This window comes from Alnus glutinosa, chromosome 3 (genome assembly GCF_958979055.1).
Source record: "Alnus glutinosa chromosome 3, dhAlnGlut1.1, whole genome shotgun sequence".
In the NCBI taxonomy this organism is placed as follows: domain Eukaryota; kingdom Viridiplantae; phylum Streptophyta; class Magnoliopsida; order Fagales; family Betulaceae; genus Alnus; species Alnus glutinosa.
The window spans coordinates 35996478-36016305 of NC_084888.1; the positions used below are offsets into that span (position 1 = coordinate 35996478).

General features: G+C 36.9%; 3 protein-coding genes across 3 annotated transcripts; all 3 read right to left on the bottom strand.

Moving 5' to 3' along the window:
• Positions 1–4967: 4967 nt before the first annotated feature.
• Positions 4968–8592, bottom strand: LOC133863419 (uncharacterized). The gene is made up of 2 exons (XM_062299355.1): positions 8259–8592; positions 4968–5089 (listed from the first exon to the last, which is right to left on the bottom strand). The coding sequence occupies exons 1-2, from the start codon at positions 8587–8589 to the stop codon at positions 4968–4970; spliced, it is 453 nt and encodes a 150-aa protein (XP_062155339.1). The 5' UTR covers positions 8590–8592.
• Positions 8593–12666: 4074 nt separating this feature from the next.
• LOC133863420 (uncharacterized) lies at positions 12667–13225 on the bottom strand. The gene is made up of 2 exons (XM_062299356.1): positions 12861–13225; positions 12667–12741 (listed from the first exon to the last, which is right to left on the bottom strand). Exons 1-2 carry the CDS (start codon positions 13197–13199, stop codon positions 12667–12669), a joined length of 414 nt encoding a protein of 137 aa, XP_062155340.1. The 5' UTR covers positions 13200–13225.
• A 3919-nt stretch (positions 13226–17144) lies between these two features.
• On the bottom strand, positions 17145–17620 carry LOC133863421 (uncharacterized). Its single transcript, XM_062299357.1, has 2 exons — positions 17290–17620; positions 17145–17161 (listed from the first exon to the last, which is right to left on the bottom strand). Exons 1-2 carry the CDS (start codon positions 17618–17620, stop codon positions 17145–17147), a joined length of 348 nt encoding a protein of 115 aa, XP_062155341.1.
• Positions 17621–19828: the final 2208 nt, after the last annotated feature.

Consider the following 19828-nt stretch of genomic DNA (forward strand, 5'->3'; position numbering starts at 1 on the left):
GCAGCTTCCCTTTATCTTTCCATATCTTAATTAAATATAATTTCTTTACTTTTTCTCAATAATTTTTTATTCTTTTATTATTTTATCAGTTCTCTCTCTCCCTCCTCCCGTCTGCACCACATAGGAGTTGCAGCCCTGCATCTCCATCTTCAAAGCCTTTGACGCGCCTTCATCCCTTCCTCTCAAAATCAGAAAATCTAACCCAAATGAGAATATAAATAAATTTTCTTTCCCTCTCTCACCCTCCTTTCCCCATAATATATTCTATATCACTTGTTAAGGTTTGAGGGGTGGGGGTGTTGGAGGAGGAAGAAGAGTAGAGGAAGAGAGGATAGCGGGTGGTGTTGGTGAAGAGGAGGATTGTGAAGCAAAGTAGACCGTCCGATTGCCTAAAGATCAAATCTCACTCCAGATCAACAACCTTGATTTCGCATTCGATTCGGCCGTGAACTCGAACACGTGATGGTTGCACCGTCGATTCGTGCACCGGTGTGTTCTGGAGCTATCGGTGGAGGCTCGTGCTTGTGAGGGAATTTCTCTCTTGGATTGGGGTTTTAGGTGGCGGTGGAGATCGAAGGTGGGGGGTGGCGGTGGAATAGATGCACAAGGAAATGAGGAGCAAAGATGAGAGATGGCGATGAGAGAGATGAGCAGTGATGGCAGAGAGAGAGAGGAAGAAATGTGCAGAGAGGAGAGAGGAGAGAGGCCTATTTTTTATTATTAAACAATAGAGTGGGAAGTGAACAGTTCTTCCCAATGCATTGGGAAGAACTGTTCACTTCCCAGGGAATGGAAAAGGGAAGGGAAGCTGATGTGGTGTGGTTTCTAAGACTTTTTTAAAATTTTCCCTAAAATGTAGGGAAGGGAACCATGTAGGGAAGCTACTAGTAATGCTATTAGACACAAAGCGATCTGCAAGTAGTTTGCCTATCAAGCAGAAATTGCCCCTGCTCACCCACGGCTCTATCTCCTCTGTCTCCAGAGAAACACCAACATTCTCATCCTCATTAAGTGAAAACTTCCCCCACATCTCCGTAAGATCTTCCTCCATTCCACCTTAAAAGGTCAAGCAACAAAGAAAGAGACAACCAGATTGCAAACGTATAGAAAGAGACGGATCTCTAGACCCTAGAAGGGACAGAGGTCAAGCAACTTCACTCTAAGGTTCGAGAGAGCCTTAGAAGAAGACTAATCTACGCTTTCGCCTTCTGTTGTTAAACGATTCTCAAACAAAAAATATCCTTGTTGACAATGGCCACGTCGTCGTCTTCTACTTTGGTCACCCCCTCTGTTCCATCACTCCAAGATCCAGCCCATGGCTTCCCCTGCAACTTCGTGGGCATTCTAAAGGTCTAAGTCTGTGTCGTCCATGGGAGAATACGCAGGCGGTTCCATAAGGAAATGGTAGGACTGGGGCTGGTCATGGGCTCTCTCACGGAAGCCCATTTTCGCTTCAGATTTGAAAATGATAGACATTGTTCAGTTTTCTTGATTCTGTGCTTTCCAACTGTTCAGGGAACTAATAATTATTCACCAGAGTTGAAAGTAGAGGCTGTAGAGCAACTCGTGTTGAAGCAGATCTTAGAGGAAGTTAAGTCACGTTGGCCTCTGAGAAAGACTTGAACATAGGAGAATCCATACCATGTGCAGACTGGAATTTTTTTGTTCAAAATAAACTCAACCAAGTCCTCTGTTCTATACTTTGCACACGTATACATAAACACGTTCGCCGAAACCGTCCAACAGTTCCTTGATGGACACGTGGACTTCGCCTATGTGTCTGTCTCCGAAGTTTCGTTCCGACTTGCACTTGACGACGAGGGTGAGGCGGTTCTGCTCGGCGGCGGCGCTATCGATGGTGAATTTCATGGGGAAGTTCCATTTGGGGTTCGTGCCTTAGTCTTTGTCTGTGGGTGTCTTTTGCTTGGAGGATTTGAGGTTGTGGTCTCCGTGGATTTTGAAAACGGCGTAGACGTCCATCTTGGAGAAAAGATTCACGTCCTTCATTTTGGTGGATGTAATATCCACAGCAAGCAAGAAGATGAAGTGCAATCAACAGTTGGCAACTTCCTCTGTTTCAGTTCCCATAAACAGAGTGTAACAGAGTATGAGAGAGGTTGTCCATGAGATCTGTAAGGCTGAAAATTGTTCGTCCTGGGAAGAAAAAGTTGTCTATATTGATAATTCTCTGTCAAGAAATAATCTTTTATTTAGCTGCATGCATTACAGCTAGCCTCTTAGTTTACAGCTACCAAAGGCACATAATAATCATGTGCTTAGTCATCTTGAAGTCAGTAGGTACGTAATTAGTTTCGATCATTTGCTGAGAATATTGCAGGAAATGGAGGGCCTGGAACCATCAAGAAGATCACATTTACCGAAGGTATGTAATTAGTTTCGATCCTCTCATTTTTCCTTGTATATATGTATCATAGATTCATACGTACGTCGTCGTAAATACATACTGCACGGAAGAAGTAACATGTGCTTTTATATATATATATATTTTTCAGGCAGCCATGTCAAGTAAACACAAAAGTCACGTATATTTTTCACTGTTTCTTACGTTGTTTTCTAGTGTTTTATGTTTTTGTTAACTGAAAGTTGTTTTTCTTACATTTTTTTTTGGAACAAGAAGTTGTTATTTGTTAACACACAAAAGTCACGTAATTTTGAGAAGGAAAACCAAGAATGAGATCTTAAAAATGAGTGATATGTCATAGTCATGATATGCTACCACTATATTATTTATACTTTTTTCTGTCTTTCTTCTTCCTACCGAGGGCCTTCCACAGGTGAGCTGTCAACTTGAACTTGTAGTGAGATTTTGGACATGCCTCTTGTACGTATCTTAACAAGGCTCTGTTACAGAACAAACGTGACGCAATGAAGTATACACTCAATGGTCCGTATATATAGAAAGCTTTAGGGATAATTGCACTTATGATATGCCATAATTATTTTTTACTTTCTATGATTTAAAAAGTTCATAGGAGATCCCTGTGGTAAGTAATAAATACAAATTGATCCATGACGTCAAATTCCATTAAAATTTTTAACAGATTCAGTCAAATGCCACGTCAGCACCGCGTGTCGCCAATAAAATGGCGACACGTGTCCATCTTAATAAAAAATATAAATTTATTAAAAAATAAATATATAAACTTATTTTTTAAAAAAAACAAAAAAAAGCAGCAAGGGGTAGCCCAGCCACCCCCAGTGGCCGCCGGGGGTGGCCCAGCCACCCCTTGCTTCCTGATTTTCTTCTTCTTTTTTTTCTTTTTTTTTTTTTTTAAAAAAAATAATAATAATAATAAGTATTTTTATTTATTTTTTAATAAATTTATTTTTTTTTATTAAGATGGACACGTGTCGCCATCTTATTGGCGACACGTGGCATTTGACAGAATCCATTAAAAATTTTAACGGAATTTGACGTCAGTGATCGATTTGTAATTATTACTTACCACAAGGATTTTTCATGAACTTTTTAAACAATAGGGAGTGAAAAATAATTATAGCATATCACAAGGCCAACGGTGCAATTATCCCATAGCTTTAATCTTTGAACAAGTCGTAGTAGAAGAAGAAGGCCCTTTTTAGTGTTTCTTCCACCTTTTGTCCAATTTTTTTTATGATTAATTAAGAATGGAAAGGAAATCAGCTCGTTCAGTACCGCTTCCCTTTGCTCATCCAAGCTCCTCTTAAATGCCACCAAACCCTCCACCATAGCTTATTAATTAATAATGGCCTCACTTTTCCAAACCTTCACAAGTTGTCAACAGTGGAAGCAAGAAGCAAGTTTGTTGACAAACTGAAAGAGAGATGGGACTGAGGAAGCTGCGGTAGCGTTGGAGCATAGTCAGAGAAGCATGGGATCAAACCATGGCCGTGGCAACGTTGCCCAGTCTGCGGCCTCCAAGGCACCAACACTTAACTTTGCACCGTTGGCTTGCTAAGTGAAAGAACCTAAATCCTCGTTATGCCTCTGCTGACAAGGTGGAAATGATAATCTAGTGTGTGCAGGCCTACGGATTAGTTGCAGGCCCCCCCAAGCCAAAGAGTTTCCCCCAAAAAAAAATTAAAATTAAAATTTTACCCCTTATTTTTTTTATTTTCTTAGTTTTGGCCCCCCAAATTTTTTTTTTTCAATTTGGCCCCCCCAATGTTTGAAACCTAGCTCCGCCCCTGGATAAACGAAAGAGGAAAAGAGATGGTTGCAGAGATGATGAGGGTAAAATGGGGAGAGAAAAGTGTTAAACGGCACGTGATGCGCATATGACACGTTGACCGCCCAAAATAACGCATTTGACTAACGGAAGGTAATTACCCATTTTTTTTAAATAAAAAAATAAAAGGAAAAGAAGAAAGAAAAAAAAATTTAAAAAAAAAAAGAAAAAGAAAAAGAAAAGGGAAATAAATCAAGAAGGGAGGGAGGGTGTGGGCCGGGTGGTAATTTTTGCTCGCAGTTCGGATTGTGTCGAGGTAAGGGTGGAAATTTGTATCTTGGCCACCTTTGATGAGCATGGCGGTGGTCTTGACCATCCCAGGTTCCGATATGGGTCTTTCAGTTTTTGGTTTCATAGAAAAATAAAAAATAATGTGGATTTCTTTTTCTTTTATTGGGAAAACATTATTTATTCCTCTCATTTTATAGAAGAATAGATATTCATAAGGAAATAACTATTTATAAGAATGGTGTGTAATGAAACAAACGAATAGTTATTCCAATTTTATGGGAATAGTGATTTCATTCCAATGACCAATTATGTAAACAAGACAAGCCTTATATAAGTCGATCGTAATTCATCACATTTAATAAAATATGTAGATTCATTAATTTTAACATGCTAATTTTGTATTGAGTTTGCGAATAATATCAAAAATTGCTAATCCTAAATGGAAGATATTTTGTAATTTGTATTTTTTGACAAATAATTTTTTAAATCTCACTTGTTTATTTCAAATTAAATAGTTGGGATTATAATATATTGATATTTATTATTATCAAAAAATGGTAATATATAGCTTTTGTCAAATCGTACTTGCAATCTTAAATTAAAAGAAATAAAGGAAGAAGGCGGGTTACCTAAGATTTTTAGTGAATGTCGTCTCTAAAGTGCGGTTAAAGATAGTGTAACTTTTACTATAAAATAATTTACAAATTGATATAATAATTTATAATTCGTAAAATAATTAAGCAAAAAACTCAAATAATTAATTTTTATTAATTAGTTTACTAATAATGAATTGGTTGAAGTCTCTACGTCATCGTGAGCATTCTGGTGCACTTCATGATTCGCTGAGCATGTTCTCACCATTGTGGATTTTTCTTTTGCGAAAACATTGAAACGTTCCCACAGACGATGCCAAACTGTTGGTACAGCTTTCGAATGATGACATGTCAGCTCCTTATTGATTCTTCGAGGACCCGAATATAAGAATCTACAAAACAGCAAAGGCGCGTCGGGGGTTGGCAGGCGGAACCTCCTCCGATTGCTAAGTTAGCGAGAGCTTTTATGAGAGTGAGTAAATGTGATTAGAGTTAAGTGATACCTGTTTTTACCATTTTTTTGTACTCCTTATTTGAATTAGTTGACGTATAAGAGGTTCCCAAATTTCTGAGATTACTAATCATCCGGTATGGGTGAATAGTAATTTGGTACGATGTGAATAGTGACTAGGCATGGTGTTCAGATACCAGGTATGGTGCATAGGGCTAGGATTAGGTGCACAGTACTAACGCCTAATCTAGTTTCTGACCTGATTTGACCCCACTGAGTACTCAGGTTAATAAATGTCGGAGATCCTAATAAATGTTAGAGATCTTACTTACTGAACCTCCTATACTTGTCACGTCAGGTGCACTTTCTATTGCATGTCTCAGTGACATTCCTGTCACAACCGTCCTCTAGTACCGAGTCTCCAACTAGCTCAACGATTGGCAATACGCTCCCATTAGGATGATTGGTTCACCTTCCGAGTGTGACCACACATATCCGAGCTGTGTGCAACCAACCAATTCACTCCCCACCCGATGAATCCGATCGGGTTTAGTTTGACTATGGGCCCACTTGGGCTTTGGGAATGATAATACCCCAATATATATATATATATATATATATATATATATATATATATATATATATATATATATATATATATATATATATATATATATATATATATATATATATATAGCGTGTGTGTGTGATACTATAATCTATGAAAACATTTTAGACCTTATCATTAATTATAACTAGTATACATGCTGGACAAAGTTTGCATTCAACAAAGTATTTTCTGGGCAAGAGGACGACTGATCGATGGAGCTAAGAGAGAGAGAGAAAGAGAGGCATACCGTGGTGGTCGGAGGAGAGCAATAGCAACGGCCGACGACAGTGGTGGAGAGAGAGAGAGACTGTGTGTGAAAAGAAAGGGTATGGAGGGTGTGTGACGCGAGACATTTCACCTATCCTGCAGCACGCCCCTCTAGTCAACTTTTTTGACGTGTCGAACACGTGTCTGTTTGACACGTCAAAAAATTGTTGACATGTCGAACAAACACGTCAAAACTTTTCTAACATGTCAAATATTTGTTGATGTGTTAAAATGACACGTCAAAACTTTTTGACGTGCCATTTTGACACATAACTAATTATTGATGTGTTAAATTTCACTAATTAGTGACGTGGTAAAAAGTAGATTATTGTAGACACGTAAAAAAAAATGTGTACTTTTTTTTTTCTTTTTTTTCTTTTTCTTTTGGTAGTTAGTGACTCTACATTTTGGGTTTGTTGCCATGAATGAGAAGATTGAGTCTCTCCATAAGAGCCAAGCATGGGATTTGGTGAAATTGTCAGAGGGCGCGAAGACTGTCAGGTTGAGGAGATCATTGTATGGCTTGGAACAATCTCTGGACAGTGGTACAATCATTTTGTGTATTGTGGGCAATTTTCATATGGTTCTTTTGTTTATTTATTGCGCTATGTAGATGACATGTTTAATACTGCTAAAAGCATGTTTGAGATTAAGAGATTGGAATTTCTTTTGGGTGATGAGTTTAAAATGAAGGAATTAGGTGATGCGAAGAAAATCCTTGGGCTAGGCTTGTTAAACCGAACCTACTTAAATCTTAGTGTCTTGTGTGATTGTGTTATTTTCTATTCTCATATTTTATGCTTTATTAGGATCCCTAAAATTGGTTTTGTCACAATAAAACAATTTCCAATTATTAATAGCAAGAACTTATTAGCAATTCTTGGACAATTTTTTAGCAGTCCTTAGCCAAAGGTCGATGACAAGATTTTATAGTGCTTCCAAGCAGTTCCGACCATAATCTTTGTAGTTGAGTAAGCTTTTGCTTCCCAAACTGATGTATCACTGCAAATTTTTAATCTGGAAATCCACCTGCAACATTTCCACCAAACCGATACATGCCCAGTTTTTCAGACCATGTGTTAGGGAGAGAAGGGAGATGAACGGCTGAGGAAAGAGACTCTTGAACAGTTGAACTCTCATCTTTCTGTTGGAGAGAGAATGTTAGAAGGGAAAGAGTTAACGGGAGAGTAACTCTGTAAATCATATTAAAAACTCATGTGTTTCTCATACACGTGACAATTTATTAAGAAGGTTAGAGGAAATTTCTTTTAAACCAGTTTGGATTAAATTTTTGTCCATAATTAAACAGGTATGACCCATCAATCCTAACCCGTTAATATTGAGTTGGAATCGTTGATGATGTAAAAAATTGGCAGCCCTAATTATTACGTGAAGGGTTCGGATTATGTCGAAACATTGATATAAGACTATATGGGTCAACTCTAACTCAATCTATTCAATTAAATTAATCAAACCCCTCATACCTAACCTACTAATTATGTGTTGATTTCGTGTCAGATTTGCGATTAGTGTCAAAAATTATCAGCCTTAACAAAATTCCGAAGCAAAATCCAAACAATTTCTTTATTATTTATTTTTCAGATGTTTGGATGTCAGGCTGAACTGACTAGCTAGATTAAGCAGCAACAAGGATACAATCTAAGCATAATAGTATTAAACAGCAACTACTTCATAAGCAGAGGCACCGTGACTGATCGAGGAACTTCAGTCTTCAGGGCACCGTATAAGCTGCAAGACAGAACAAATAGTTTTGAGATGAGATGAAATAGGCCATTGCATGTACCAGTTAAAGGAACAGGGGAGAAAAGCACAAGGAAAGGGTGAGTGAATGGCAATAATATATATATAAAACTGACCTCCACACTTGTATCCCACTGGACGATTAGCAATATTGCAGCGTTTGGGAATGGTCGCTGCAACCTCTGGCTTAGCTCCGGCGTCTCTAGCTGTATCAGAAAGCATAGCAGCACAAAGGCATCTTGGGTTCTGGGAAATCTTTTTCACCTGACTGCAACACCTGTCAGAAACTCCAGCTTTCTGATACTGTGCCGCTGCTGCGCAGGGAACCAGCTTCGTAGCCTCCATGTCAGGAGAAGATATCCCACATTCACCAGCCCCATCAATCACAGCAATGCCTAGAGTAACGAAAAGCATTAGAAGGCAGATGTACTTCATTGGAGCTTCCATTTCTCTGATGCGATGCTCACACTTCAACTCCCCGGGCTTTATAGTGAAACAAGCAGCTCAAAAGGTGCTTGCGTGCGCGCGAAGCCCTTAAGAGGTAGTGCGGCGGCTCAACATAGCAATCCTATTCTCAGTGGCTCAGTGCACTTTTCAAATTTTCTTCAAATTTTAGTTAAATAATTTATTTTTATTATTTTATCTATCACTTTTAACAAACTTATTACATCAAACTCTTCAAATATTTATCTATTTTCAACTAAACATTAATTTTTATTGATTTTAAACAACTACCACTAACAAATAAGGAAAGAGAAAAAGTGAAAAGTAAAGTAGAGAAATGATAACATATTCAATAGCTCATGAAATTTGTGGGTTAAATTTGGAGTGAAATTCTGACAAGAGTCAAAATAGAGAAATTATAGAAAATTTGTTGAAGTAGATTTTTTTGAGTTTTTCACCAAATTTTAGTAAAAATTTTGAAATTGAGAGCTCACTAAGGATGCTTTAACTCCTAGTGCTCACTCTGTACTTGAGGTGAAAATGCCACGATTATAGCCCGCATCCGTTATCCGCACCAATATAATATCCGTTAATCGTATATGCGGATGCGGATAGTGATTTTAGGGGATGCAGATGCCACATTTCCTTTATATATATTTAATTAAATTCACTAAAATGACCTCATTTTGTTGTTACAGTAAACTTAAGACTTTTTTCTTATATTAGGTTTATTTCACTATCATCTCAAATTCATATCTCACTCCATTTAATTTTTCTTTTTTTTGAGTAACCCAAATCTCGATTACTATATAAAACAATGACCATCTATGACATATAATCGTGAATTGTGTAATAAATAAAATCTTAATTTATTTAAGCTTGCATATAGATTTGTATAGTAATCTAAAACACTCATTACCTTATATGTGGGTAGCAGATAATAACCACATCTATGCGGTTGTAGATACCTAAAATTAATAAGGGATAAATGCACCGTTGGTCCCTGTGGTATGCCAAAATTATTTTTCACTCCCTATGGTTTAAAAAGTTCATAGGAGGTTCTCATATTAAGCAATAATTACAAATAGATCCTTGAAGTCAAATTCTGCTAAAAAATTTGATAGATTTTGTTAAGTGCCACGTCAACGACACGTCAAACCAATAAGATGGCGACACGTGTCCATCAAAATAAAAAAAAAAAAAAAAAAAAAAAAAAAAAAAAAAAAATTATTTATAAAAAAAAAAACTTATTTCTAGGGGTGGCCCGATGGCCACCCCCAGGCCACTCGCCACCCCCAGCCACCTTTCCATCTTCTTCTTTTTTGTTTGTTTTTAAAAAAATGAGTTTATATATTTATTTTTTAATAAATTTATGTTTTTCTATTTAGATGGACACGCGTCGTCATCTTATTGGTTTGACGTAGCGCAGACGTGGCACTTAACAGAATCTATCAAATTATTTAACAGAATTTGACTTCAAGGATCGATTTATAATTATTGCTTACCACGAGGATCTCCCATGAATTTTTTAAAACATAGGGAGTGAAAAATAATTATGGCATACCATAGGGACCAACGATTCAATTATCCCAATTAATAATCACATTATGCGAATATTGATAGTAACCACATCTACATTTGCACCCCTTGTTTGCACTAACATTGTCCAATTCTTACCCGTAATATATATTGGGGCTTTGCAATATTTGATTGTTAATGGCCTTCTAAAACTGTTAATGCTGTGCGTTTGGCATTTCGATTTCGTAGATAAAAAATGCGATTTTAAACTAAACCGCAAAAAATGAATCGTTTGGGAATTGCAATTTGAAAGCGCAAAAAATTTACTTTTTCAAATCGTATGCATGATGGTGTTTTTTAAAAAATGCATAATTTTAACGGTTAATCTACAATTTTAAAGGTAAAACTACAATTTTGCTAAACATTTAACTGCGTTTTTTTTTAAATCACTTTTTCAAATCGTACATTTTAAAATCGTTATTTTTAAAGTGCACTGTTGAAATCACAAACTCAAATGAACTCTTGATGTCTCACCTAAGACTAGTTAAAAGACAAAAGTAGTCTTTATTTTTTTTATTAATAACATAAAAATTCGAAAAAAAAAAAAAAAAAAAAAAAAAAAACACAAACAAACAAACAAATCAAAACAAAACTGGAGCCACCCCCACGTGTCACCCCCAAAAAAACGTTTGGGGTGGTTGGACCATCCCTAGACTGAGTGTTTTTTTTTTTTGGGGGGTAATTACCTTTCTCCCCATGAACTACCAAAAAATGCGCGATGCCCCCATGAACTACCAACTCGACCAAAATAGAGCATTCAACTACCAAAGACAACCCTTTTCCCCCCCTTCCGTCAGTCAAAGGGGTTCAAACAAACGGTCAATGGGTCATGTGACCGTCACACGCCGTTTTACCCTCATTTTCTTCCTCTTTTCCCCCCATGAACTATCATCATCTTCCTCTTTCCCCCCATGAACTACCACTACCTTCTAACATGCCCCCATGTAAAACGGCACATGACCCGTTGACTGTTTCTTTTAACCTCTCTAACTGACAAAATGAGAGAAAATGGTTGCCTTTGGTAGTTGAATGCCCTATTTTGGTCGAGTTGGTAGTTCATAGGAGCATCGCTCATTTTTTGGTAGTTCACGAGGAGAAAAGGTAATTACCCCCCCTTTTTTTTTTCCTGTTGATTACCTTCTTTTTTAACATTTGAAATTTTTTAGATTTTTTTAATTTTTATTATGAGTATTTTTGTCCTTAAGAGGGACATTGACACAATTGATAGATTAAAAAGATGTTAATAATAGGGTATTACTTTGAAGAGTATGTGTACTTATCCTTATAAAGTACTTAAAAAAATATACATCTCTTCTTTTTTGATATACAAAATTACTAATAAAATAGTTTGTATTCAAGATTTGCTTCGTGAAGATGAAAAAAATGAAGAAAAACAAATACAAAAAGAAAGGGGTACAAGCTTTTGTTTGAAATCTTTCTTTTTTTTATAGTGGATACTGCACTAGGACAACGATATTTTGTAGTGTGTTCATGATTACCTGGCTGTTCTTTAAGCCAATGAAGATACTAGTATCATCCAATTTACTTTAATCCTTCAGAAATGGGTTCATGAGCAGCTGACAGCAAGACGGTGAAGACATTAAAAAATCTACCCGCTGCCTCTCCCCTGTTCCTCTAGGAGCTTCTCCCCTGTTCCACTAGAATCTATCTTGGTATCATCCAATTTACTTTAATCCTTCAGAAATGGGTTCATGAGCAGCTGATAGCAAGACGGTGAAGACATTAGAAAATCTACCCAGCTGCCTCTCCCCTGTTCCTCTAGAATCCTCTCCCCTGTTCCTCTAGAATCTATCTGATATATCTCTCTAAGACTAGCCTCACTCTTTCCACACATTCGACCAAACAGTTTCCTCGAAACTATTGTCATACTGATCAACCTTACGACCACAAGTTGTACGTCATTCATTTCATTGCACATTACTATTTCCTCAATTTGTGCTCACTTGCACTTGCTATAATCGCTTGCTGCTTACAAGTAACAAAGTATTGTCATACTATTCTCCCACTATCATTCCTCTAATTTTTATTTTGCAAATTTAGGTTATTGTTATTTTAGTCAACTTTGCTAATTGTTGATACAGAACAATCGCTGCTCTAGACCTAATTCGGTATACGCAAAAACAAAGGAGCAAAAGGTGACTCATTAAAGATACTGACGGAAATACTATGATGCTTAAGTCAGTAAAAAAGAATGAAACTAACATATAAAATTTGGGGAGGGCAAAATTGAAAAATTAAAATACAAAAAAAAAAAAAAAAAAAAAAATTGGGGTTAAAATTTTAATTTTTGAGGAATTATAATAATATTTGAAAAAAAAAATGTTAAGGAGAACAAGGCAGCTTGGGGGCCTGATGTCTCCAAGCTATAATCCTACTAATTTAATTAAATAGATTAGTCATTTCAATCACAACCCCTTAATTCCGTGTCGGGTTTACGGTAGTGTAAAAAAATTTTACTCCCATAACAGCAAAGTGAACTGCCTAGCTAGATTTCAAGTAGCTGCTGCAAAACAGAGCAAGTAGTTTTTGGATGAGATGAAGTGGGTCATTGTCCACCTGTTAAAGGAATAGGGGAGAAAGAGCCCTTCCTCCTCTTATCCCCTTATCACTCTTTTATAATAAAAAAAATTGATTTTTATTAAAAAGTTGTTTATGATGTGACATGTAAAACTAACCTCCACACTTAATCCCACAGGACGATCAGCAATATTGCAGCGTTTGGGAATGGTCACTGCAACCTCTGGCTTAGCTCCTGAGCTTTTAGCTGTATTAGAAAGCATAGCAGCACAAAGGCATCTTGGGTTCTGGCCAATCTTTTTCACCTGACTGCAGCACCTGTCAGAAACTCCTGCATCCTCATCGTGCGCTGCTGATGCACAAGGAGCCAGCTTGAAAGCCTCCATGTCCGGAGAAGATTTCCCACATTCACCGGCCCCATAAACCCCATCAATCCCAGCAATGCCTAGAGTTATAAAAAGCACTAGAAAGCAAATGTTCTTCATTGGAACTTCCATTTCTCTGATGCGATAAGCACACTTCAACTCCGCGGGCTTTATAGTGAAACAAGCAGCTCAAAAGTTGCTTGCTTGCACGCGAAACCAACAAGAGATGGTGGATGCAGCACTTTGCAGTATCTAATCCTTCAGATGATTACCTGGCCATTCTTTAAGACAATGAAGATAGTGGTGTCATCCAATTTACTCTAATTTTTGTACTTGCAAACGAACAAAATAAGAGCCTTTCATGTGCAGCTGACAGCCAAACGGTGAAGACATTCAAAAATCTATTCAGCTACCCCTCCACTCTTCCTCTAGAATCTACCGTGAAAAGCCTAATTATAAGATCATTGGGTTTGCTTAAATTCATATTCCAAAGATAAAATCAGCAGAAACTGAAAGCATTAACTAAGATAAAATGGCATTAGACATCCAAATAAGGCCTCCAATATTCAGAAAATACGAACTACTCTAGGGACAACATTAGCGAGTAAAAGCGTACAAAACCATACAAACATATAAGAGAAATCCAACGGGGACCAAAACATATAAGAGAACCACGGCGCCGAAGGTAGCTGAGCTGCCGCAAGCCAAAGTGCCGAGCTTGATCTGGACCACATTAACCAAAGCCAGAGTCAGGAACCCGCACACACAGAACAAGCCGATGCCCGAGACCAGCATGCCGATCCGGAGCACCGAGCGGTTGATTTGGCCACCCCCTATGGCCCTAGGGGGTGGTTCGGCCACTCCCAAGAGTCAAAACCCAACAAAAAAATTTGAGGGTTTGCCCATGAGCCACAGTAGTGGTTCGGCCACCCTCAAGGGCCATAACCCATCAATTTTCTTTTTTTTCTTCTTTTTTTTTTTGTTTTTCTGCCATGGGGGGTGGTTCGGCCACCCCAGACAGGCCAAGGGGGTGGCTAAGCCACTCCAGACTGGCCAAGGGGGTGGCTCAACTGCCCCTCTTCTTTTTTTTTTCTTTTTTTTTTATTTTATTATTTTTTAAAGATTTTTTATTATTATTATTTTTTTTAGGGATAATTACACTTAACCCCCTAATTTATCCACGGTGTGGCGATTTACCCCCCAATGTACCAAAATTGGTACATGAACTCCCTCGAACTTGCCAACGTATGGCAAAATCAACCTTCCGTCCAATCGACCGTTCGTTTGGACGGAAAATCGGTCACGTGCAAGTCACGTGACCATTTAAGACAGAGAACCTCCCCAAGTCACGTGACTTGCACGTGACCGACTTTCCGTCCAAACGAACGGTCGATTGGACGGAAGGTTAATTTTGCCACACGTTGGCAAGTTCGGGGAGGTCATGTACCAATTTTGGTACATTGGAGGGTAAATCGCCACACCATGGATAAATCAGGGGGTTTAAGTGTAATTATCCATTTTTTTTATATAGTGCCACATGTCAACTTCAGATGTTAACACTTGGCGAGCTGTTAAAATTTGAACGAAAAATCTAACATGGGTTCCAAATGGGTTTTTACCCTTAATTCAGGTATTAGCTATGATACAAAATAAAACTGAGGTACTAAATTTAAAAACACTTAAAACTTAGGAACCAATGAGTATTTAACCCAATTATTAATTAGCTAACTTTTGACAAAGGAGACTCCAATAGTCCAGTCTTTAGCCCAAAAATAAAAAAACAAAGAAGAAAGAAAGATTAAGAAAAAGGGAGGGAAATAAAGCAAGGGAGGTAGGGTGTTTGGGTGGTAATTTGTGCTCGCTGGGTTCAGGTTGTGTTGAAGTAAGGGTGGTAATTTGAGTCTCGGCCACCCCTGATGAGCATGGCACTGGTTTTGGCTATCCCGGGTTCTATGATGGGTCTTTTAGTTTTTTGTTTTACAAAAAAAAAAAAAAAAGTAATGTGAATTTCTTTTCTTTGCTTTTTTTCTTCTTCTTTATTTTTTGAAAAACATTGTTTATTCTTCTCATTTTATAGAGGAATAGATATTCATAAGGAAATAACTATTCATAGGAATGGTATGCAATGAAACAAAAGAATAGCTATTCCTATTCTATTGGAATAGTGATTCCATTCCAATGACCTATTTAATAAAATAGTCAGACCCATTAATCTTAACTTGCTAATTTCGTATAGAGTTTGTGAATAGTGTCAAAAATTGCTAATCCTAAAGGGAAGGTAGTTTGTAATTTGTATTTTTTGACAAATAATTTTTAAAATCTCACTTATTTGTTTCAAATTAAATAGTTGGGATTATAATATATTGGTATTTATTATCATCAAAATATGGTAATTGAGGGTGTGTGACACAGGACATTTCACTTGTCCCGCAGCACGCCCCTCCAGTCAACTTTTTTGACGTGTCTGTTCGACAAGTCAAAAAATTGATGACATGTCGAACAAACCCGTCAAAACTTTTTTAACGTGTCAAAATGACACATCAAATATTTGTTGACGTGTTAAAATGACATGTCAAAACTTTTCCGACGTGTCAAATTGGCATGTCAAAACTTTTTGACGTTTTTGACATGTCAATAAATTTGTGACGTGTCAATTAATGTCATTTTTTTGTAATGAGTGAGTCTACATTTTGGGTTTGCTGCCATGAATGAGGAGATTGATTCTCTTCATACGAGCCAGACATGAGATTTGGTGAAATTGTCAGAGGGCACAAAGACTGTCAGGTTGAGGAGATCGTTTTATTGCTTGGAACAATCTCTGGGACTGTGGTACAATCATTTTGTGTATTGTAGGCAATTTTCATATGATTCTTTTGTTTATTTGTTGCGTTATGTGAATGACATGCTTATTGCTGCTAAAAGCATGTTTGAGGTTAAGAGATTGAAATTTATTTTGGGTGAAGAGTTTGAAATGATGGATTTAGGAAGTGCGAACAAAATCCTTGGGTTAGGCTTGTTAAGCCGAACCACTTAAATCTTGGTGTCTTGTGTGATTGTGTTATTTTCTATTCTCATATTTTATGCTTTATTAGGATCCCTAAAATTAGTTTTGTCACAACAACACAGTTTCCCTTTATTAACAGCAAGAACGCAGCAGTCCTTGGACAATTTTTTAGCACAGTACTTAGCCAGAGGTCGATGACCAGATTTTATGGTGCTTCCGAGCAGTTCCAACCATAATCTTTGTAGCTGAGTAAGCTTTTGCTTCCCAAACTGATATTTCTCTGCAAATTTTTAATCTGGAAATCTATCTGCAACATTTCCACCAAACCGATACATGCCAATTTTTTCAAACCGTGTGTGAGGGAGAGGAGGGAGGTGAACAGCTCAGGAGAGAGACTCTTGAACAGTTGAACTCTCCTCTTTCTCTTTTGGGAGAGAACGTTAGAAGGGAAAGAGTTGACGGGAGAGTAGCTCTGTAAATCATATTAAAAACTCATGTGCTTCTCAAACATGCATGTGGCAATTTGTTAAGTAGGTTAAAAACTCATGTGCTTCTCAAACATGCATGTGGCAATTTGTTAAGTAGGTTAGAGGAAATTTTCTTCAAACCAGTTTGGATTAAATTTTTGTCCATAATTAAACACGTATGACCCATCAATTATAACTCGCTAATATTGAGTTGGGTTCATGTCGGATTCACTGATCGTGTCAAAAATTGTTAGCCATAAATATTGCATGAAGGGTTCGGATTATGTCGAGACATGGGTATAAAACTATATGGGTCAACTCTAACTCAATCTATACAATTAAATTAATCAAACCCCTCGTATCTAACCTATTAATTCTGTGTTGAATTCGTGTCAGATTCGCGATTTGTGTCAAAAATTGTCGGCCCTAATAAAATTCAGCAGCAAAATCCAAACAGTTTCTTTATTATTTATTTTTCAGGTGTTTGGATGTCAGACTGAACTGACTAGCTAGATTAAGTAGCAACAAGGATACAATCTAAGCACAATAGTATTAAACAGCAACTACTTCATAAGCAGAGGCACCGTGACTGAGGAACTTCAGTCTTCAGGGAACCGTATAAGCTGCAAAACAGAACAAATAGTTTTGAGATAAGATGAAATAGGCCATTGCATGTACCAGTTAAAGGAACAGGGGAGAAAAGCACAAGGAAAGGGTGAGTGAATGGCAATAATATATATGTAAAACTGACCTCCACACTTGTATCCCACTGGACGATTAGCAATATTGCAGCGTTTGAGAATGGTCGCTGCAACCTCTGGCTTAGCTCCGGCGCATCTAGCTGTATCAGAAAGCATAGCAGCACAAAGGCATCTTGGGTTCTGGGAAATCTTTTTCGCCTGACTGCAACACCTGTCAGAAACTCCAGCTTCGTGATACTGTGCCGCTGCTGCGCAGGGAACCAGCTTCGTAGCCTCCTTGTCAGGAGAAGATGTCCCACATTCACCAGCCCCATCAATCACAGCAATGCCTAGAGTAACGAAAAGCATTAGAAAGCAGATGTACTTCATTGGAACTTCCATTTCTCTGATACGATGCTCACACTTCAACTCCCCGGGCTTTATAGTGAAACAAGCAGCTCAAAAGGTGCTTGCGTGCGCGCGAAGCCCTTAAGAGGTAGTGCGGCGGCTCAACATAGCAATCCGTTGTTCGGTAAGTAATTAAGAAATTAAATATTTATTTGAATAGTAGTAAAAAATGATTGATGTGATTTAAAATTTGTAAATGTTTGATGGAAAAGTAAAAAGGTTTTGTTTTGTAGTAATTTTTCTTATTTGAATAATAAAAAAAAATTATTGATGTGATGTAAAAAGTGTTAAAAAGTTGAAATTTTTTTTATTTGATTTTTTAAGAAAAAGTGAAAAGGGAATTGAAAATTTAACAATTGGTTGTCAAAGAGCTCCCTATTCTCAGTGAACTTTTCAAATTTTCTTTAAATTTTTGTTAAATAATTTCTTTTTATTATTTTATATATCGCTTTTAACAAACTTCTTACATTAAACTCTTCAAATATTTATCTATTTTCAACTAAATATTAATTTTTATTGATTTTAAACAACTACGGCTAACAAATAAGGAGAGTGAAAAAGTGAAAAGTAAAGTCAAAGGAGGGAGAAATGATAAAATATTTAATAACTCATAAAATTTGTGGGCTAAATTTGGAATGAAATTCTGACAAGAGTCAAAATAGAGAAATTATAGAGAATTTGTTGAAGTGGATTTTTTTGAGTTTTTCACCAAATTTTGGTGAAAATTTTGAAATTGAGAGCTCACTAAGGATGCTTTAACTCCCAGCAATCACTCTGCACTTGGGGTGAAAATACTCCGATTATAGTCCGCATCAGTTATCCGCACATATATAATATCTGTTAATCATATATGCGGATGTGGATAGCGATTTAGGGGATGTGGAAGTTACATTCCATTTATATATATTTAATTAAATTCACTAAAATGACCTCGTTTTAGTGCTACAATAAGTTTAAGACTTTTTTGTTATATTAAGTTTTTTTCACCATCATCTCAAATTCATATCTCACTCCATTTAATTTTTCTTTTCTTTGAGTAATGCAAATCTCGATTACTCTATAAAACAATGACCATATATGACATATAATCGTGAATTAATAAGTAAAATCTTAATAGATTTGTATAGCAATCTAAAACACTCATTACCTTATATGTGAGTAGCAGATAATAACCGCAGATAATAACCGCATAAATGCGGTTGTGGATACCTAAAATTAATATGGGACCAATAGTGCATTTATCCCAGTGGTATGCCATAATTATTTTTTACTCCATATGGTTTAAAAAGTTCATGGAAGGTTCTCGTGGTAAGCAATAATTACAAATAGATTCCTAACGTCAAATTTTATTAAAAAATTTGACAGATTCTATTAATTGTCAGGTCAACACCAAATCAAACCAATAAGATGACGACACGTGTCAATCTGAATAAAAAAAATATAAATTTATTAAAAATAAATAAATAAACTTATTATTTTAAAAAACAAATGAAAAACAAAAAAATGGAAGGGTGGCTGGGCCACCCCAGCCAATGGAAGTGGCCGTGCCAACCCCAGTGGCTGCCGAGGGTGGTGCGCGGCCACCCCTGGACCTTCTAGGGGTGGCTCGATGGCCACCCCCGGCCACTAGGGGTGGCCGCGCGCCACCCCTAGCCACCCCTAGGCCACGAGGGTTGGCCGCGCGCCACCCTTCCATTTTTTGTTTTTTTTTTAAATAAGTTTATTTATTTATTTTTTAATAATTTTATATTTTTTTATTTAGATGGACACGTGTCGCCATCTTATTGGTTTGACATGGCACTAACAGAATCTGTCAAATTTTTTAACAAAATTTGACTTCAAGGATCGATTTGTAATAATTATGGCATACCACAGGGATCAACGATGCAATTATCCCAATTAATAATCGCATTATGCGAATATTGATAATAACTAAATCTGCATTTGCACCCCTTCTTTGCACTAACATTGTCCAATTCTTACCTGTAATATATATTGGGGCTTTGCAATATTTGATTGTTAATATCCTTCTCAAACTGTTAATGGTGTGCGTTTGGCATTTCGATTTCGTAGACAACAAGTGTGATTTTAAACTAAACAACAAAAAATGAATCGTTTGGGAATTGCATCTTTTTTAAATTGCAATTTGAAAGTGGAGAAAATTTACTTTTTCAAATCTTAAGCATGATGATGCTTTTTTTA